Below are 17,461 nucleotides of genomic sequence, written 5' to 3' on the forward strand. Positions count from 1 at the left end.
GAGACAGTTCCTCTTATCCCCACACATACCTTGCCTAAGCAGGAGAGTTGAGACTGCCAGAAACGGTGGCGGCGTGACGTGGGGAACACAGAGCTAGAAGGCCCAGAGGAGGCAATGAGAATGAGAGGAGAGCCGGGGAGCTTGCTCTAAGGAGGAAGAACCCCAGAGATAACAAGTGAGAGTGAGATGTTACTCCACAGAATCTCAAGTATCCCAATACCTTTTTTATCCCCACCACTGCCAATTTCCTTATGAAATTCTGCTAAGCACTATACACAACCAGTTATTAATGGGAAAGTTAAGTCATTTATTACCCTCTTGCTAAGGTTCTGAGAGTGGATTCTAAAAATTTTGTGGGTCATAGTTCAGTCTTGAGCTGCTCTGACTTACTGGTTTGTTATGAGAAAGTACCCCCACAGCAGGATCCCAGGGCCTCTTCAGCAGGAGGGACAAGGCCTCAGCTCCTGCAGCCCCAGTCTTCGTGTTAGATGACACAAGCATCCGGTCGATCAAAGTAGGGATCTAGAAGCAAAAGCAAAGATCCCTCCAGTGTGAAGCAGGAGACCTGCACACTAGCACGATTCAGGTGGAAAGAAAGACCCCCCCCCCAACTCTGAGCCACAGGCGGACTTGAATTAAGCCTCTCAAACTTTACTCGGGCAAAAGTACAAATAAATGGATGGCTGAAAAGTATGCCTCCCATCATTAAAGGTAAGTAAGTACGATCCTTTGGAAAAAACTTGGTGAAATGCATTAAGAGACTTAAATTTATTCTTATCCCTTTCCCAAAGGATTCTTTTTTTTTCTTTTTTTTTTTTTAAAGATTTTATTTATTTATTTGACAGATAGAGATCACAAGTAGGCAGAGAGGCAGGCAGAGAGAGAGAAGGAAGCAGGCTCCCTGCTGAGCAGAGAGCCCGACGCAGGGCTCAATCCCAGGACCCTGGGATCATGAGTGGAGCCGAAGGCAGAGGCTTTAACCCACTGAGCCACCCAGGCGCCCCCCCCCTTTTTTTTTAAGTTTTTTAAAATTTATTGACAGAGACAGTGAACGAGCATAAGCACAGGGAGCAGCAGGCAGAGGGAGAGGCAGAAGCAGGTTCCTGCTGAGCCAGGAGCCCGGTGTGGGACTTGATCCCAGAACCCTGGGATCATGACCTGAGCCGAAGGCAGACACTTAACCCACCAAGCCACCCAGGCGTTCCTTCCCAAAGGATTCTACTTCTGAGAACTTCTCCTAACAAAATGTATCAAAAACACAAACATACACATGGTGTTTGTGGGGGTGGGGGTTATGTATAAAAGACAAATTCATTCTCAATAATGATTAAAAAAGAATAACCTAAATATGTCTATAAGAGAATGATTAAACAAATTATCCACATAAATAGATATTAAGGATTAATTTAAAATATTTAAAAGAAGGGACACCTGGGTGGCTCAGTGGGTTAAGCCTCTGCTTTCAGCTCGGGTCATGGTCTTAGGGTCCTGGGATCGAGTCCACATCGGGCTCTCTGTTCGGCGGGGAGTCTGCTTCCCCCTCTCTCTGCCTACTTGTGATCTCTGTCAAATAAATAAATAAAATCTTTAAAAAAAAATAAAATATTTAAAAGAATTTATAATAAGGAAGTAACTTTACTAAAATGTTAAAGAAAAAATAGAAAACATAAAAAATTACCTCTACTCAGAAAAATGCTATTAGAAAATATGCCAAAATATTAACAGTTATCTTTATGGAGTTATGAACAGTTTTTTTCTCAGGTTTTTTCCTTTTTCCTTAGATTTTTCCCTTAAATTTCTGTTTGTTCTAACTTCCTCAATGAACATCAGTTGACTTTATAAAAAAAAAAAAAAAAAAAAAAGATCTGCATTTTCTTCTAAAGTACTGCCTTTAAGCTTTGGCATGTTAAAGAAATCATTATTGTGCCCAAAATAATATAACCCATGTGTTGTGTATATTGTGATTTATACCATATCCTATTTTTCACTATTCACCAGAAAATGCGATGTCTCAGATGTGCAAGTATAGGTTTGGGACATGGTATTGCTCACACTGAGAAGTATCTCTGAATTCCACCTTACCCACAAAAGGTCAAAATGACCTAGGGGAAAGGAAAGATTTTTGAATGTTAAAGGTACTCTTCAGAAAAAACAAACACAGAGCACATGGGTGGCTCAACTGGTTAAGCGTCTGCCTTCAGCTCAGGTTGTGATAGCAGGGTCCTAGAATCCAGCCCCACATTGGGCTCCCTGTTCGGCAGAGAGTCTGCTTCTCCCTCTACCCCGCCCCCTTGCTTGTGATTTCTCTCTCTCGGAGAAAGAAAAATCTTTAAAACAAGAACAAAAACATTCTGAAAAACCAGAGAATGAGAAGTACAATGGTGATGCAGGTTGTAAAGTCAGCCCACAACTAACACCATACCCAATAGTGAAAAACTAAGAGTTTTTTCTCTGAGTTCAGGAACAAGATAAGGATGGCCCCTCTTACCACTTCTATTCAACACTGTATTACTATCAGACCTATCTAGAGCAATTAGATAAGAAAATAAAAGGAATCCCAATTAAAAACAAGTAAAACTAACACCATTTGCAGATGACATATTCCAGTTCTCAGAAGGAGAATCCCTTGGGAAGGAATGCCTGGGTGGCTTCAGTGGGTTAAGTGTCTGCCTTTGGCTCAGGTCATAATCCCAGGGTCTTTTCAAAGGAAACCATAACAAAATGAAAAGGTAACCTACTGAACAGAAGATATCTACAAATGATATATCCAATAAGGGGTTAATATCTAAAATATATAAAGAACTCTTACAACTCAATAGCAAAAAATAATCCAATTAAACTGTAGATCTGAATAGGTATTTTTCCAAGGAAGACATACTGACAGCCAAAAGACACATGAAAAGATGCTCAACATCACTCATCATTAGGTAAATGCAAACCAAAACTACAGCGAGAAATCATCTTACCTCTATTAGAATGGCTATTAGGAAAAAGACAAATACCAAGTGTTGGCAAGGATGTGAGATAAGGGAACACTTGTGCACTGCTGGTGGGAATGTAAACTGGTGCAGCCACTATGGAAAACAGTATGGAGGTTCCTCAAAAACTTAAAAATGGAACTACTATATGATCCAGCAATTCTACTTATGGGTATTCACCCAAAGAAAATAAAAACACTAACTCAAAATCAGTCATAAAGAAGGAAGGAAATCTTGCCATTTGGCACAACATGGATGGACCCTGAGAGCATTATGCTAAGTGAAATGAATAAGAGAAAGACAAACACTGTATGATCTCACTTATGTGTAGAATCTAAAGCAAAAACCAAAACAAAAGGGGCACCTGCGTGGCTCAGTGGGTTAAAGCCTCTGCCTTCGGCTCAGGTCATGGTCTCGGGGTCCTGGGATTGAGCCCCACATCGGGCTCTCTGCTCAGCGGGGAGCCTGCTTCCCCCTCTCTCTGCCTGCCTCTCTGCCTACCTGTGTTCTCTGTCTGTCAAATAAATAAATAAAATCTTAAAAACAAAACAAAACAATAACAACAAAAAAATAAGCTCACAGATATAGATAATAGATTGGTGGCTGCCAGAGGCAGGGGACTGGGTGTGGACAAAATAGGTGAAGGGGATCAAAAAGTACAATCTTATAGTTCTAAAACAAGTAAGTCATGGGGATATGATGTTCAGCATGGTGACTATAGTTAATACTGCACTGCCTATTTGAAAGTTTTTGGGAGTATATCTTAAAAGTTCTCATCATAAGAAAAAGAATTTTGTAACTATGCAGGATAACACATGTTAACTTACTGTGATCATTTTGCATTATATACAAATATCAAATCATGTTGTACAGCTGAAACTAATAAAATAAGTCACAAAGTTCAAAGACAACACAAGAAAATAAGCTGCATCAGGCAATGACAAGCATGGACAGTATCACTAATTTTAAAAAAGCAAGACTAAAAAGATTTCTGCCTGAGAAATTAGGGGGAATATACCATGAGACTGTATCAGTTTAACTCAGGAAACAAATGTTTATGCCACAGCTGCAGTTGGTTACAAGGCACCTACAAGGGGTAAGGAAGACAAACACACAAATAACAAAAGAGGCTATTTATAACTGCTAGAAAAATAAAGAAACCCAATACTACTGACTCAAATCATCCAACAGAGAAGGAAGTCGAGGCAATTTTCATCTGAAGATGCAGCAGGTGAAGTGAGATGTCTTCTGCAGAATTCCAACAGAACATGGGAAAAATGCTTTCCAATCAGTGACACCAGACAGAATCAAGACTCTGTAGGGCCTATTCTAGAGACAGATGACCTGAGTCAGGGATTTGAGCATGGAAGCAGGGAGGACATAAAGATGGTAAAAAGGCAAAAGATCTTCACTACAGGGGCACCTGGGCGGCTTAGTGGGTTAAAGCCTCTGACTTCGGCTCAGGTCACGATCCCAGGGTCCTAGGATCGAGCCCCACATCGGGCTCTCTGCTCAGCAGGGAGCCTGCTTCTTCCTCTCTCTGCTTGCCTCTCTGCCTACTTGTGACCTCTGTCTGTCAAATAAATAAATAAAATCTTTTAATTAAAATAATAATAATAATAATAATAATAAAAAGATCTTCACTACAAACCGGCCATTTCTTTGTAACTTACTCTGTAACTACAAGCTACTCAACACCTTGAGGCAGAGGATCTGATCCGAAAAAATTTTAAAAGCTTTTATCTGGGGATGCCTGGGTGGCTCAGTTGGGTAAGCCACTGCCTTCACCTCAGGTCATGATACCCGAGTCCTGGGATAGAGTCCCACATCTGGCTTCCCCTGCTTTGCGGGGAGCCTGCTTCTTCCTCTCCTTCTGCCTCTCCCCCTGCTTGTGCGCTGGCTCTATCGCTCTCTCTCTCTCTCTGTTAAATAAATAAATAAAATCTTTAAAAATTTTTTTAATTTAATTTAAAAAAATAAATAAAAGCTTTTATCTGGCAGTAGAGTACAACTCTGAAACAACAAAGCGTTGAAAATCACTTTCTGTCAATAAAGACTTAGAAATAATTAATCAATAACCAACTTCTCTGCCGACCAAGCCTAGGCGGTCTTTCCAACACTGCATCACTCTCAACAGAAAATTCAGAGACTAGGGTGTATACCTTCTCTGCTCTCTTCACAATGGTTCTAATGCTGAAAGTAGCTGGGCCAAGAGCATGATCCCATTCACCTGTATTTCCATCCAACAGGTACACTAAAAGGAGGTAAAAGACCTTTACTTTAAAAACTATAAGGGATTAATTAAAGGAATTGAAGATGACACAAAGAAATAGATATTCCATGCTTATGGATTGGAAAAATTAATATTGTCAAAATGTCCATACTACCAAAAGCAATCTACAGATTCGATGCAATCCCTATCAAAATTACAATACCGTTTTTCAGAGAATGAGAACAAATAACCCTAAAATTTGTATGGAACCACAAAAGACCCCAAATAGCCAAAGCAATCTTGAGAAAGAACAACAAAGCTGGAGGTATCACAATCTCAGACTTCGAGATATACTACAAAGCTACAGTAATCCAAATAGCATGGTACTAACATAAAAACAGACACATAAATCAATGGAACAGAATAGAGAACCCAGAAATAAACCCACATTTACATGGTCAATTAATCCATGACAAAGGAGGCAAGAATATACAACAGGGAAAAGACAGTCTCTTCAAAAAATGGGTGTTGGGAAAACTGGACAGCCACATGCAACAGAATAAAACTGGACCACTTTCTTATACCACACACAAAAATAAATTTAAAATGGATTAAAGACCTAAATGTGGTATCTGAAACCATAAAACTCCTAAAAGAAAACATATGCAGTAAACTCCTGGACATTGGCCTTAGGCAACATGTTTATGGATCTGTCTCCTCAGGCAAGGGAAACAAAAGCAAAAATAAACTATTGGGACTACACCAAAACAAAAAGCTTTTGCACAGCAAAGGAAACCATCAGCAAAATGAAAAGCAACCCCCTGAATGGGAGAAGATATTTGCAAATGATATATCTGATAAGGAGTTAATATCTAAAATATATAAAGAACTTATGCCACTCAACGCCAAAAAAATAATAATCCAATTTAAAAAATGTGCAGAGGACCTGAAAAGACACTTTTCCCAAGAGGGCATACAGACGGTCAATAGACACACGATAAGACGCTCGACATCACTAACCATCAAGGAAATGCAAATCAAAACCACAAGGAGTTACTACCTTATACCAGTCAGAATGGCTAAAATCAAAAAGAAAAGAAATATCAAGTGCCAGAGAGGACACGGAGATAAGGGAACCCTTGCGCGCTCTTGGTGGGAATGTAATGCAACCACTGGGGAAAAAGTGTGGAGGTTCCTCAAAAAATTAAAAATAGAATTACCATATGATCCAGTAATTCACTACAAAACATTTCCCCAAAGAAATCTGAAAAGATATATGCACCCTATGTTCACTGCAGCATTATTTATAATAGCTAAAATATGGAAGTAACTAAGTATCCATCCATAGATGAATGGATAAAGATGATGTGGTATATATACACAGAATATTACTAGTGAATATTAGGATACTAGTGAATACTAGTGAATTAGAATAGAATAGTCAATTAGAATACTAGTGAATATTAGAATCAGAATATTACTCAGTGGGGCACATGGATGGCTCAGTCGTTAAGCGTCTGCCTTCAGCTCAGGTCATGATCCTGGGGTCCTGGGATTGAGCCTTGCATTGTGTTCCCTGCTCAGCGGGAAGCCTTCTTCTCCCTCTCCCACTCCCCCTGCTTGTGTTCCCTCTTTCACTGTCTCTCTCTGTCAAATAAATAAATAAAATCTTAAAAAAAAAAAAAAAAGGAATATTACTCAGTCACAAATAAGAATGAGATCCTACCATTTGCAACAAAACAGATGAACCTAGAGGATATTATGCAGAGTGAATGAAGTCAGAGAAAAACAAATAACCATGATTCCACTTATATGAGGAATCTAAAAAATAAAATAAATGAACAAACTAAAAAACAGAAAGAGACCCATAAATTCAGAGAAAAAACTGGTGGTTACAAGAAGAAAGAGGGTTGGGGGATGGGTGAAATAAGTAAAGGGGAGTAAAGAGATACAAACTTCTAATTATAAAATAAGTAAGTCACAGAGATGAAAAGTACAGAATAGGGAGCAGTCAGTATTATTGCAATAAAATTCTCTGGTGACAGATGGTGACGACACTTACACTGTGGTGAGCACTGAGTAATGTACAGACTTGTTAAGTCACTACGTCGTATACAGAAAGTAACATAACACTGTATCTCGACTATTCTTAAATAATAAAAATTTAAAATAAATTCAAAAAAGTTTTAGAGAGAAACAACCAAAGTATACACTGTGATCCTGATAATCTAAGAAAATAAGAGTCTGTCAGTAGAAGAACCACTGCTAAGAGCACAGCCTAGAATGGACAGCACTCTTCCCTGCTCCACAGCCCCACACTCCAAACACCAGAATCTGCTTCTTGCCTCCTCAGCACACCTCCCTGGTAAACCCTTCGTCTTCCCCATGGTAATTCTTTTCTCACCTCACCTCAGAGGTGACTCAAACCACAACCTGCAGGGCTGGAGAGGCTAAAAGTACATTCTGGTTTTCAGGCCTCACAGTTCATCCTGGAGATAGCAGGGATAACAATGTCGATACCAGACAAAACGTGAAATGATACCATGTCTCCCATTTTTAATAGCAAACCTGTTTTCTTCAGTCATGTCCTCCAGGCTGACCAGGCAGTGACCTTGCCCAACCCCACTTCCTAAACCCACAGCAGGGGCTGGCCAACTCAGGACAGGGCAGACGCCAGTCATAGCCTCACCTTCCCTTTCAGTGTCTGCAAAGCATCCAGGTAGGCAGCCAGCATGGGCAGACTCAAGGTCTCCACCAGGGTGGTATGCAGCCACTGGATCAGCTTGGTGTCCCAGCTCACACTTGCCAGAGCCTGGCGCACTCTCCTCGCACACTTGTCCACAGCAACACGGCGCAGCACTGGCTCATTGCAAGCCTGGAAGATATAAGTGAAGTGATAACACAAGAGGGCCACCTTGTTAGCAACTGGGGCAGGTAGGACGGGGACCAACAAGTTAGTCAGCTAGTAAGGCTGAACTAGGAAGAGAATATCAATGGGCCAATTTCTAGAGTCTTACCCCTTCATTGGCCAAACGGGCAAGCCGGTCAGACTGCAGGGCTTTGAGGATCTTGTTAAATAGCTTGTTCTGGGCCATTGTCCAGCCAGTCCTATAAGAGAAACTCCGAGGAATTAAAGTCAAACGCTGGGGACACTCCTCATGCACGTACATTGTACAAAGATTATGCCATGTTTTTTGTCCACCCTATGAAAATATAACTCAAAGCAGTTTAAAGACCACTGAGCTAAAGCACAAGACCTAGATTCTGGTTCCAATCCTGCTCATAAGTCACCTCAGCATACATTTGTACTAACATATATACTACAAGTTGGGTGCCTGGGTGGCTCAGTGGTTAAGCCTCTGCCTTCAGCTCAGGTCATGATCTCAGGGTCCTGGGATCAAGTCCCATGTCAGGCTCTCTGCTCAGCGGAGAACCTGCTTCCTCCTCTCTCTCCCTCTCTCTCTCTCTCTCTCTGCCTACTTGTGATCTCTGTCAAATAAATAAATAAAATCTTCTGAAAAAAAATTTTTTAATTAAAAAAAATTTAGAAAAATATGTAGATATACTACAAGTCAAAACCAGTTACGAAGTTTTTTTCCAGTGCTAGCGAAGCTATTTATCTAAAGGCTAAAATAATCCATTAATAAATAAAATGATGGCACCATTGCACAGATATATTTGAATTTCACAAGTTTAACATTTCACACAAAAAGACAGAATAAGCAAGTGTTTCAGTATACTAAAACTTCAGACTAAGGTAAGAGACCTATCTAAATTACCTTTAGGATTATAACAGGAATATAACAAATGAATTTTCCCCAATATTGCAAACCACACACTCTCTCTCCCTTTCCCATGTATACTTTTTACATTTTTCTGTATACTACACAATTGGCAAATTTACTTTTGAATGGTCTGTTCCATATGAGTTAACGCTGTACCATCCCCATATGACACTGGTACACACACTTTTACTTTGATTAAGGAAGGCTTAGTGTGTCCTCCTCCAACTCTTCAGTAAACTCCTACAATTAGAAACTAGTCCTACTGCTCCTGTTCCCACCTCATCATACCCAGCACAGTGGCCAGGAGCTTATTTAAGTACCCCCTCAGTCCATTCCTGGTAATCTTAATGATTCTGATATGCCAACTCTGGCCTGTAACCTTTCTGAAAAGACTAAGAGAAAGGTAACAGACGATGCCCAGTTAGTATTTGTTTATCAACTCTCCCTGGCGCATACACACACACACAAAACTGGTAATTAAGTTACCTTTAAAAAAAAAACAATTTTAGTGGATGCCAGACCCAAATGAGAACCTGGAATGAGATCATAGTAGCATTTCTATCAGTAGGGTTAAAGTAAATAGGGCCGAGACAACCACTAGCCAATTGGAAAAAGAAAATCTGGATCCCTACACATCATTCTTTAACACCAAAATAAATTATAAGCAGAGAAGTTAAATATTAAAAAATAAAGTTACTAAAGTAATAGAAAAAGCGGTATGCGTGTGTGCGTGTATATATATATATAAATATGTATTTATATATAGGACCTTTCTCAATATGGCCTAAGGGGCACCTGGGTGGCTCAGTCGTTGAGCATCTGCCTTCGGCTCGGGTCCTGATCCCAGAGTTCTGGGATTGAGCCCCGCATCGGGCTCCTTGCTCCGCGGGAAGCCTGCTTCTCCTTCTCCCAATCCCCCTGCTTGTATTCCCTCTCTCGCTGTGTCTCTCTCTGTCAAAAAAATAAATAAAATCTTAAAAATAAATAAATAAATAAATAAGACCTAAGACCTAGAAGCCACAAAAGAAATAAATATTAAAGATATAAAGATAAAAATTTCAAACTTCTATAAAGGAAAAAAACTAAACTATCCTAAAGTCAAAACACAATGGAAAAATAACTGTCATTTCATTAAAATAGAAAAAACCTCCAGAAAGTTAGTGAGAAAATGATAAAATACTCAAAACAAAAACAATGGGCAAAGAACATGAAAAGGCAGTTCATGCAAAAAAAAAGGAGTCAACTCCCTCCAAAATCACACATTCAAATGAAAATCATAAATTATTTTCACCTATCAAATGGGTGAAAATTAAGAAACTTAATACTCTGTGTTATAAGAATGTAAGAAGATAGGTCCCTCCATACTTTGTTGATGGAAATATAAATTTAGTAGAACCTTTTGGAAAGTCATTTGGGAAATCAATTACAGAGGAAAAAATCAATCAAAAACCCTAAGTCAAATCATGTCACTCTGCTCAAAGGCCCTTAGTGGTCCCATTTCAATCAGTCAAAAGCAACCACCTCCTTAGTGAACTATCTGGACCCCACTGCCTGTCCCACCTCATCATCCACGACTGCTCCTGACTTACTGGGCTTCACCACATTGCCCCAGCCCACCTGACACACACACCCTCCATGCTCCCACATCACAGACTGGGCCCTGGTCATCCATTCCGTCTACCGGACACAACAGCTCCCTCTCCAATCTCCTTGAGGTCATTGCTCAAACGTTATGTTCTACTGAGGCTTCCCCTGACTCACCCTTATTTAAAACTACCAATACCCAGATTCCCTAGTTCCCTTTCCAGCCATATCTCCACCTTGTGCTCTACCCATTTTACTTCTTTGTTTAATGTGTCTCCCTCAGCTAGACTGTAAAGGGCAACATGGCAGGGATTTTGGTTGGTTTTGTTTAAGTGTTATATCCCAGCATGTAAAACAGTGTCTGACACACAAGAGCTACTGGAACATCTGCTGAATAAATAAATGGATGAACTGTAGGCATACTACATTCTAAGTCCTATAAACAGCTGAGTGCAGATACCAACCCCTACACTCCCCACCACACTTAGCACTGAGCAGGAGAGGAACGCTGAGACATGGTTCAGGCTCAACTGTAAACTGAGTGGGTGGTCATACGTGGGTGGGCAAACAGAGGGAAGCTGCTTGAAACGACTCCAACAATCTCAATTTCTTTCACTTTATAACAAACTAGTACCTTTTCCATCATATACCACCAGCAAGACACCCTATTTTCTACAGGTCATCTAAGAATACTATAACAAGGCCCAGTAAATATGCAGATGGAGGACAAACTGCCCTTTGTTACTGGCTTTCTACAATGATCCTACTATCCTTAAATACCTTCTAGAAAGGGAGAAAATTATGGGCCTTCATTTCTTCTGTGAAATAAAATCTCCACCTACCACATCTCCAGTTTCACAACTGACTACAGGTACACACAGTCCAAGAGAACACTAACTAGGAGTGAGGACTCTAACCAGCTCCGCAATACAGAGCTGGCTGTGTGTCCTCAGTCTCCTTGACAATAAAATAGATGGGGACTATTCGGCCTCCAAGGTTGCTTCTAGCAACCAAAACTCAGCTATGATTACTAATGGAAACACAAGTTGTAAGATAACAGCTGACGTCCATGATGGGGAATTCAGAAGCACCCTCTATCTTCAGCAGCTATCCTTGCTACAGCTGAATCCCTTAACTTCCCAAGCCTCCCATTCCTCCATAACCGCCTTGTGGGGAACTAAGAGACATCTTGGGTTTTGTGGAATTGTCCTTTCTTATTTCCCCCTAGTTCTTTTGGCTTAATTCCTGCTACTTCTTCAGGATCCAGTCAGTTTTTATTGTGGTTTGATATTTCAGAAATTTTTGACTTGGGAGGTGGGGAGAGACTTCAACTGAACCTTGGAACTCAGGATACCTTGGGACCAGGAAGGCTTGTGGGAAAGCAGCTCCAGCCCATTGGTTCACAATCTCATTTTCCTCCACATTATTTAAATGCAAAGTACATTCACATGAGAAGTCGCTTTTTCATGTATAGCAATTCTTGGGTGGACTTGGATCAACACACCACTTTGTTTTTATTTTATTCGTTAAAGATTTTATTCATTTATTTGACAGAAAGAGACACAGCAAGAGAGGGAACACAAGCAGGGGGAGTGGGAGAGGAAGAAGCAGGCTTCCCATTGAGCAAGGAGCTCGATGCAGGGCTGATCCCTGGGATCATGACCTGAGCCACCCAGGCGACCTACATCTCTTTGTTTTTAGTGGCTGGTTCTACCCTACTGGTGGACATTCAGGTCGTGTCTCTTTTATTGCTATTACGAACAGTTGCAGTGACCACCCTTCCTTTCCCTACCAATACACACATCTGTCTACATCTTTATACAGGCATGCAAACATCTCTGTAAGATAAATTTCTTCAAGTGGAAATGAAAGATCAAAAGCTTTCTCTGTCAAAAATTTCAAATTTCCAGTTCTGTGAAAGTATTATCTATAAAAAAAAAAAACCTGCAAAACATCAAAAGTGGAATTACACTGTAGCCTCATCCCAGGCAATATTGCTCACTTTTAATCAAACAGGGTAAGCGATGAATACAGTTTCTTCATGTTCAACAATCTCTTGTGCTTTCTCAAAGTCTATCAGTCATGCTGCAAACTTTAATTCCAAAGACAGAGAATGAGGTATAATTTATTTACAAGGCACCAACAGCATTTCCAAAATTATCCTGTTCTTTATTATGTAACAGGATGTTTTCTCTATTTGTTTTTCTTACTCTATATTTACTCTGAAACCCAAAATGATGGAAGCAAGAAAAAATGATGTGAACAAAATGGGAGGGGGGGAGGGGACTAGAAATCTACTTAGAAATTACTACCATACACCAATGACAGCTGAAATTAAACTGAAAAACCACAATGTTGAGAGTCTTAAAATCCCAGAAAAAGCTCTTAGGATTGTTGCTGGATAGGTAACAAAGCGATTCCAAGAACTGAAACATGTTCCTGATATTTTGTCAGCTTCGTGGGAGGCTGGAAAATTAAGTGGGCAGAAAAAAAATGATCTAACCCGAGATTAAGATAAAGAGCATGCAAAAGATATAATTAAGGAAAATTTTAAAAACAGGAGACAGAATTTTAAATACAAGTCTAAACAGTCAAATAGCTGATGGGAACTGTGGTGAGTCAATGTGCTCCTCCTACCTAAACCAATTCAATTTTCATGAGTGCAAAAGTGCCTTTTCTTCATTTCTTTGATGAAATCAGATAATCTCGTATTTCCCATGCTTTGATAGAACCTAACTGATGTCTGACCTCTGGCTCATCTTATCCAAAGCATCCAAAGTCACACTGGTCCCAGAAAAGCCTCATGTTTTCAAAGGTAATTATTCTTTCTCTGATACTGTTTTAAGGAGACTAATTCAATATTAAAATGTCTAAAGGATTTTTTTAACCAGAAGTCTGACAGGGAGAGATAAAGAACATCACAGAGACTGAATAGGCCACACTTATTTTTTTTCAGATTATAAAAATTCTTTGCTTAGACACTCAGAGAAAGGAAGAAAGAAGAGGAAAGAGAAAGAGAGGGAAGGAAGGGGGGAGGGAAAAATAATTCAAAGATCTTGGGGTCAAAATTTCAAACATCCAACCTAAGATTAATACACAGAGAGGTACATATAATATTGAGAGGTATAATTAGAACAAATTTTAAAATGGAGAATAATCTTCTTTTGGCTGAATTCAGAAGTTCTGAATTTCAAGATAAGACAACCTGCTTAAAGACACTAGATTCTTTCACTGAAACGTTGGAAATACCCTAAAATCCATTTGACCATGCTGAGAAATACCATGTGCCAGGAGTATTTTGTTAAATCTCTTTCAAAAGCTGTGTACCTAATTAAACTTGGCATTTGATAAAACATCAGTTGGGGGCGGGGGAGCCGGTCCAACTTCCTCAGGACAACAGTGCACACCAGCAAATATAAATTATTTTCAAAGGCTCTACAAGCCACATGACTTTGACATGCAGACACAAGAGCATGATCTAGACCAGAGGTCAGCAAACTTTTCGTTAATAGTCTGGATAGCAAATATTTCAGTTTGCGGGCTTCATTGTCTGGGTCACAACTATTCAACTCTATGCATACAGTGCAAAAGCAGACATGGACAATACCTAAGTAACGTGCATGGCTGTGTTCCAAAGAAACTACATTTATGGACAGTGAAATCTGATTTCATGTCTTTTGACTTTTTTTCAACCTAGTAAAATGTAAAAACATTTCTTAGTTCATTGGCCATACAAAAACAAGCAATGGGTCAAAGCTGGCACACTGGCCATAGTTTGCCAACCCCTGATCTAGGCAATTAAATCAGGCAGAGAGGGATATTTAAACTGTTTCACAAAATATCAGGCATTACCAGAGAAAGTCAGAGTCAGTTGGGGTTAGGAGGGGGCCTTCATTATCTATACACAGAAAGCTATCTAAAGGCAGTTTCTACTGAAATAATTCGAGAAGGGGGGAAAGGGTTCTAACAAAGAAAATTAAGTTTCTGACTCTACTGACAGATCAGTAAGCTCGGAGGAAAAGCAGATTTCTAGGGCACTGTCCTATAGCCCATGAGCTCTTGATGTGGGAAACTGTAATTTTACAGGATTTTATACAGGAAGAAAAGAAGCAGCAATTTAACAATCAAGTCAAGGGAAAGAATGGCAACAAGATGATTATAATCAGAGCATAGGGAACTAACTGCAAGCTCTACACAGGCTACACATCCAGAATTCAGGGACAAGGTCATAAAATGGTGACCTCTGAAATTGAAGCCAGTAAGTATCATCAAATAATGAAATTAGCTGTGTGCAAACGTGACCTACCTGAAGAGATGGTTTGTAAGCCTGTTGCTAATGAGAGGACTCCTCCAAAATCTCATCAGACACTAAAAAACAAATAATCTGAGATAAACTGAGCGCTAATTAATCATATCAATCTGTGGCAATGTCATAACAGAAGGATGGAGGTCCACATGGAGAAAGACAAGCCAAAGATAAGACTCTGTTGGTGTTTCTCTGTAGGACTGGGCAGGTGATGGTGTGCCCCGGCCTACTCTGTGGGCCCATCTTGCTTTGAGGAAGCAAGCTGCCTTGTTGAAGGAGGTTGCCTCCAGAGCAGACTGTCCACTCACCACCCACTTCTGGAACAGAACAGCTTCCCAGATTCTCCTACTGATAACTGATGCTCTGGCCAGGCCACCCAGTGTCTCAACTGCCTTACAGGTTATTTTTCTTCTTATAAATTAAGAATCAGATATTCATATGCATTAAGTCTCCGATGACTTTGGTAAGTATGAAGAGCCCCTAAAAACCTCCTGATCATGACCATGGGTGAACAGATAAAAAGAACTTCATGCAGTTCTCCCACGCAGTTTCGGAAATTGCAAACTGACGGCAAGGCAACTGGTAACACCACAAAGGGACACATAACGGTGTGAGGCCGCCTTGTTCTGCCAGTACTAGCTGGTCCCTCTTTGAGAGATGTGCCTTTCAAGAGAGGGTACATAGCCAAGAATACTGAGCTCTGGGAGTCAGACAGCTTGCTTTGAACAAATTCCTGCTCCATCACTTGCTAAACTAAGGTTTCTTAATCTCCCCGAACTCAGCTTCTTCATCTTACAAAACAGAGACGAAGAAGGGATGTAACTCAGAGAGTTATTGTGAGGATTAAAAGAAATAATGCATATGAAGCGTGTGGCACAGTGCCTGGCACCTAGAAAGCACTCAACAAATGGTAGTTCTTTTTTGGTACTAGCACTGTCACAATTTTTTATTATTATTAACTGCTACAATGGCAGGAAACCATTTTTGCTGCATTCACTGACACCAGGACTACTCTAGTAGTTGATCCTCACTCACAGCAGAAGTTTCCCTCTTTAGCTGAAACTCTGGAAAGCATTTCCCCTTCTTAGGGCACAACAGCAATTCCAACTCAAGACCCCCAAACAACTTCTTCACAAGCTCTTGACCCAGCTGCAGAACTGCTCCTCCTTCATAGCTACTACCTTATTCACCCAAGCAGACCTGCTCAATCTCATTCCCTGCTTCTGAAACCAGGCTCAGAAACCAGGCCAACTGCCTCAAACCTTCCTACACTTCTTTATATCTAATTACCTCTTCCTCTTCCATTATTATAAAATAAGAGCTCTCCAAAAGTATGGCAAGTTTACCACCTACACACTCCTGATGTGAAGATTTTAACATTCCCTTATGCACAGCAGATACAGAGAGATAGAGCCATCAGGGAAATGCAAATTAAAGCCACAATCAGAAGTCACTCTGCATCCACTAGAATGGTAATAATTTAAAAAGAGGCAGACAATAACAAGTGCTGGCAAAGATGTGGGAAAACTGGAACTCTCATACACTGCTACTGGGAATGTAGAATGGCAAAGCCCTTGTAGAAAGCAACTGGAAATTCCTCAAAAGTTAAACAGTTCCACCCCTAGGTATATATGCAAGAGAACTGAAAACACATGTCCACAAAAAAATTAGTACATGAATGTTCATAGCAACATTATCCAAAATAGCCAAAGAGTGTTAGCAACCCAAATATCCATTAATGGATGAATGGAGAAACAAAACGTAGTATATCCACACAATGGAATTTCAGTAATAAAAGGGAATGAAGTAGTGACTCATGCTACAGGATGAATGAACTCTGAAAACATTATGCTAAGTGAAAAAAAGCCAGACACAAAACGCCACATATTTTTATGATTCCATTTAAATGAAATGTCCAGAATAAGCTAATTTAGAGAGATAGAAAGTAAACTGGTGGTTGCCAGGGGATGAAGGAAGGGGTTGGCAGGAAATGAGAAGTAACTGTTAATGGGTATGGAGTTTCTTTTGTGGAGGACAAGAATGCTCATTAAATTGATTGTGGTGGTGCATATACTAAAAACCACTGACTGTACACATTAAACAGGTGAATTGCATGGTATGTAAAGTTTATCTTCATGGAGTTGCTATGCAATAAGTAAAAGATAAATAAATGTATGCTAAAGCAACAATGACAAATGTGCCAGAGAGGAGTGGAGTCCCCTGGGTTAATAGGAAACATGGGAATAAAATCAGCCAACAAAGTCATGAAAACTTCCTCAAAACCACAGACTGCACATCTATTTTTAAAAGCCACTCAAATCAAACATCTGTTAGCTTTCCAAGTGACTCCAAAACATTTTCATTACTCTAGTTATAGACTATATAAATACAGTATCTTACAAATGTACTCTTATTTAATGGCTTGTTTGTTTGTAGTCTGAGTAACTCTGATAGCACAGCCTGCAGTATATAAGATACAGAACTAGTCATACCTATCATATTTAATTCATTTACTTATTCAATAAACATTTATTATATGCCTACTATGTGCCAGGCAGTGTCCTAGGTGTCAGGGATGCAAAGACGGCTGAGACAC

At 39.9% G+C, this 17,461-nt stretch overlaps 1 protein-coding gene across 4 annotated transcripts in view; it reads right to left on the reverse strand.

Moving 5' to 3' along the window:
• The window catches only part of KANSL3 (KAT8 regulatory NSL complex subunit 3), a 42,073-nt gene that overhangs the window by 20,062 nt on the left and 4,550 nt on the right, over positions 1-17,461 (reverse strand). For all 4 annotated transcript variants that reach the window (XM_080813493.1, XM_080813495.1, XM_080813494.1 and 1 more), the window contains exons 4-7: positions 8,208-8,298; positions 7,880-8,065; positions 391-522; positions 30-146 (exon numbers count right to left, since the gene is read on the reverse strand). In XM_080813493.1, the coding sequence (XP_080669619.1) occupies positions 30-146; positions 391-522; positions 7,880-8,065; positions 8,208-8,298 (526 nt within the window). The remainder of the gene's footprint in view (positions 1-29; positions 147-390; positions 523-7,879; positions 8,066-8,207; positions 8,299-17,461) is intronic.

The sequence above is a fragment of the Martes martes genome (genome assembly GCF_963455335.1).
Source record: "Martes martes genome assembly, chromosome: 9".
Taxonomy (NCBI): Eukaryota; Metazoa; Chordata; class Mammalia; order Carnivora; family Mustelidae; genus Martes; species Martes martes.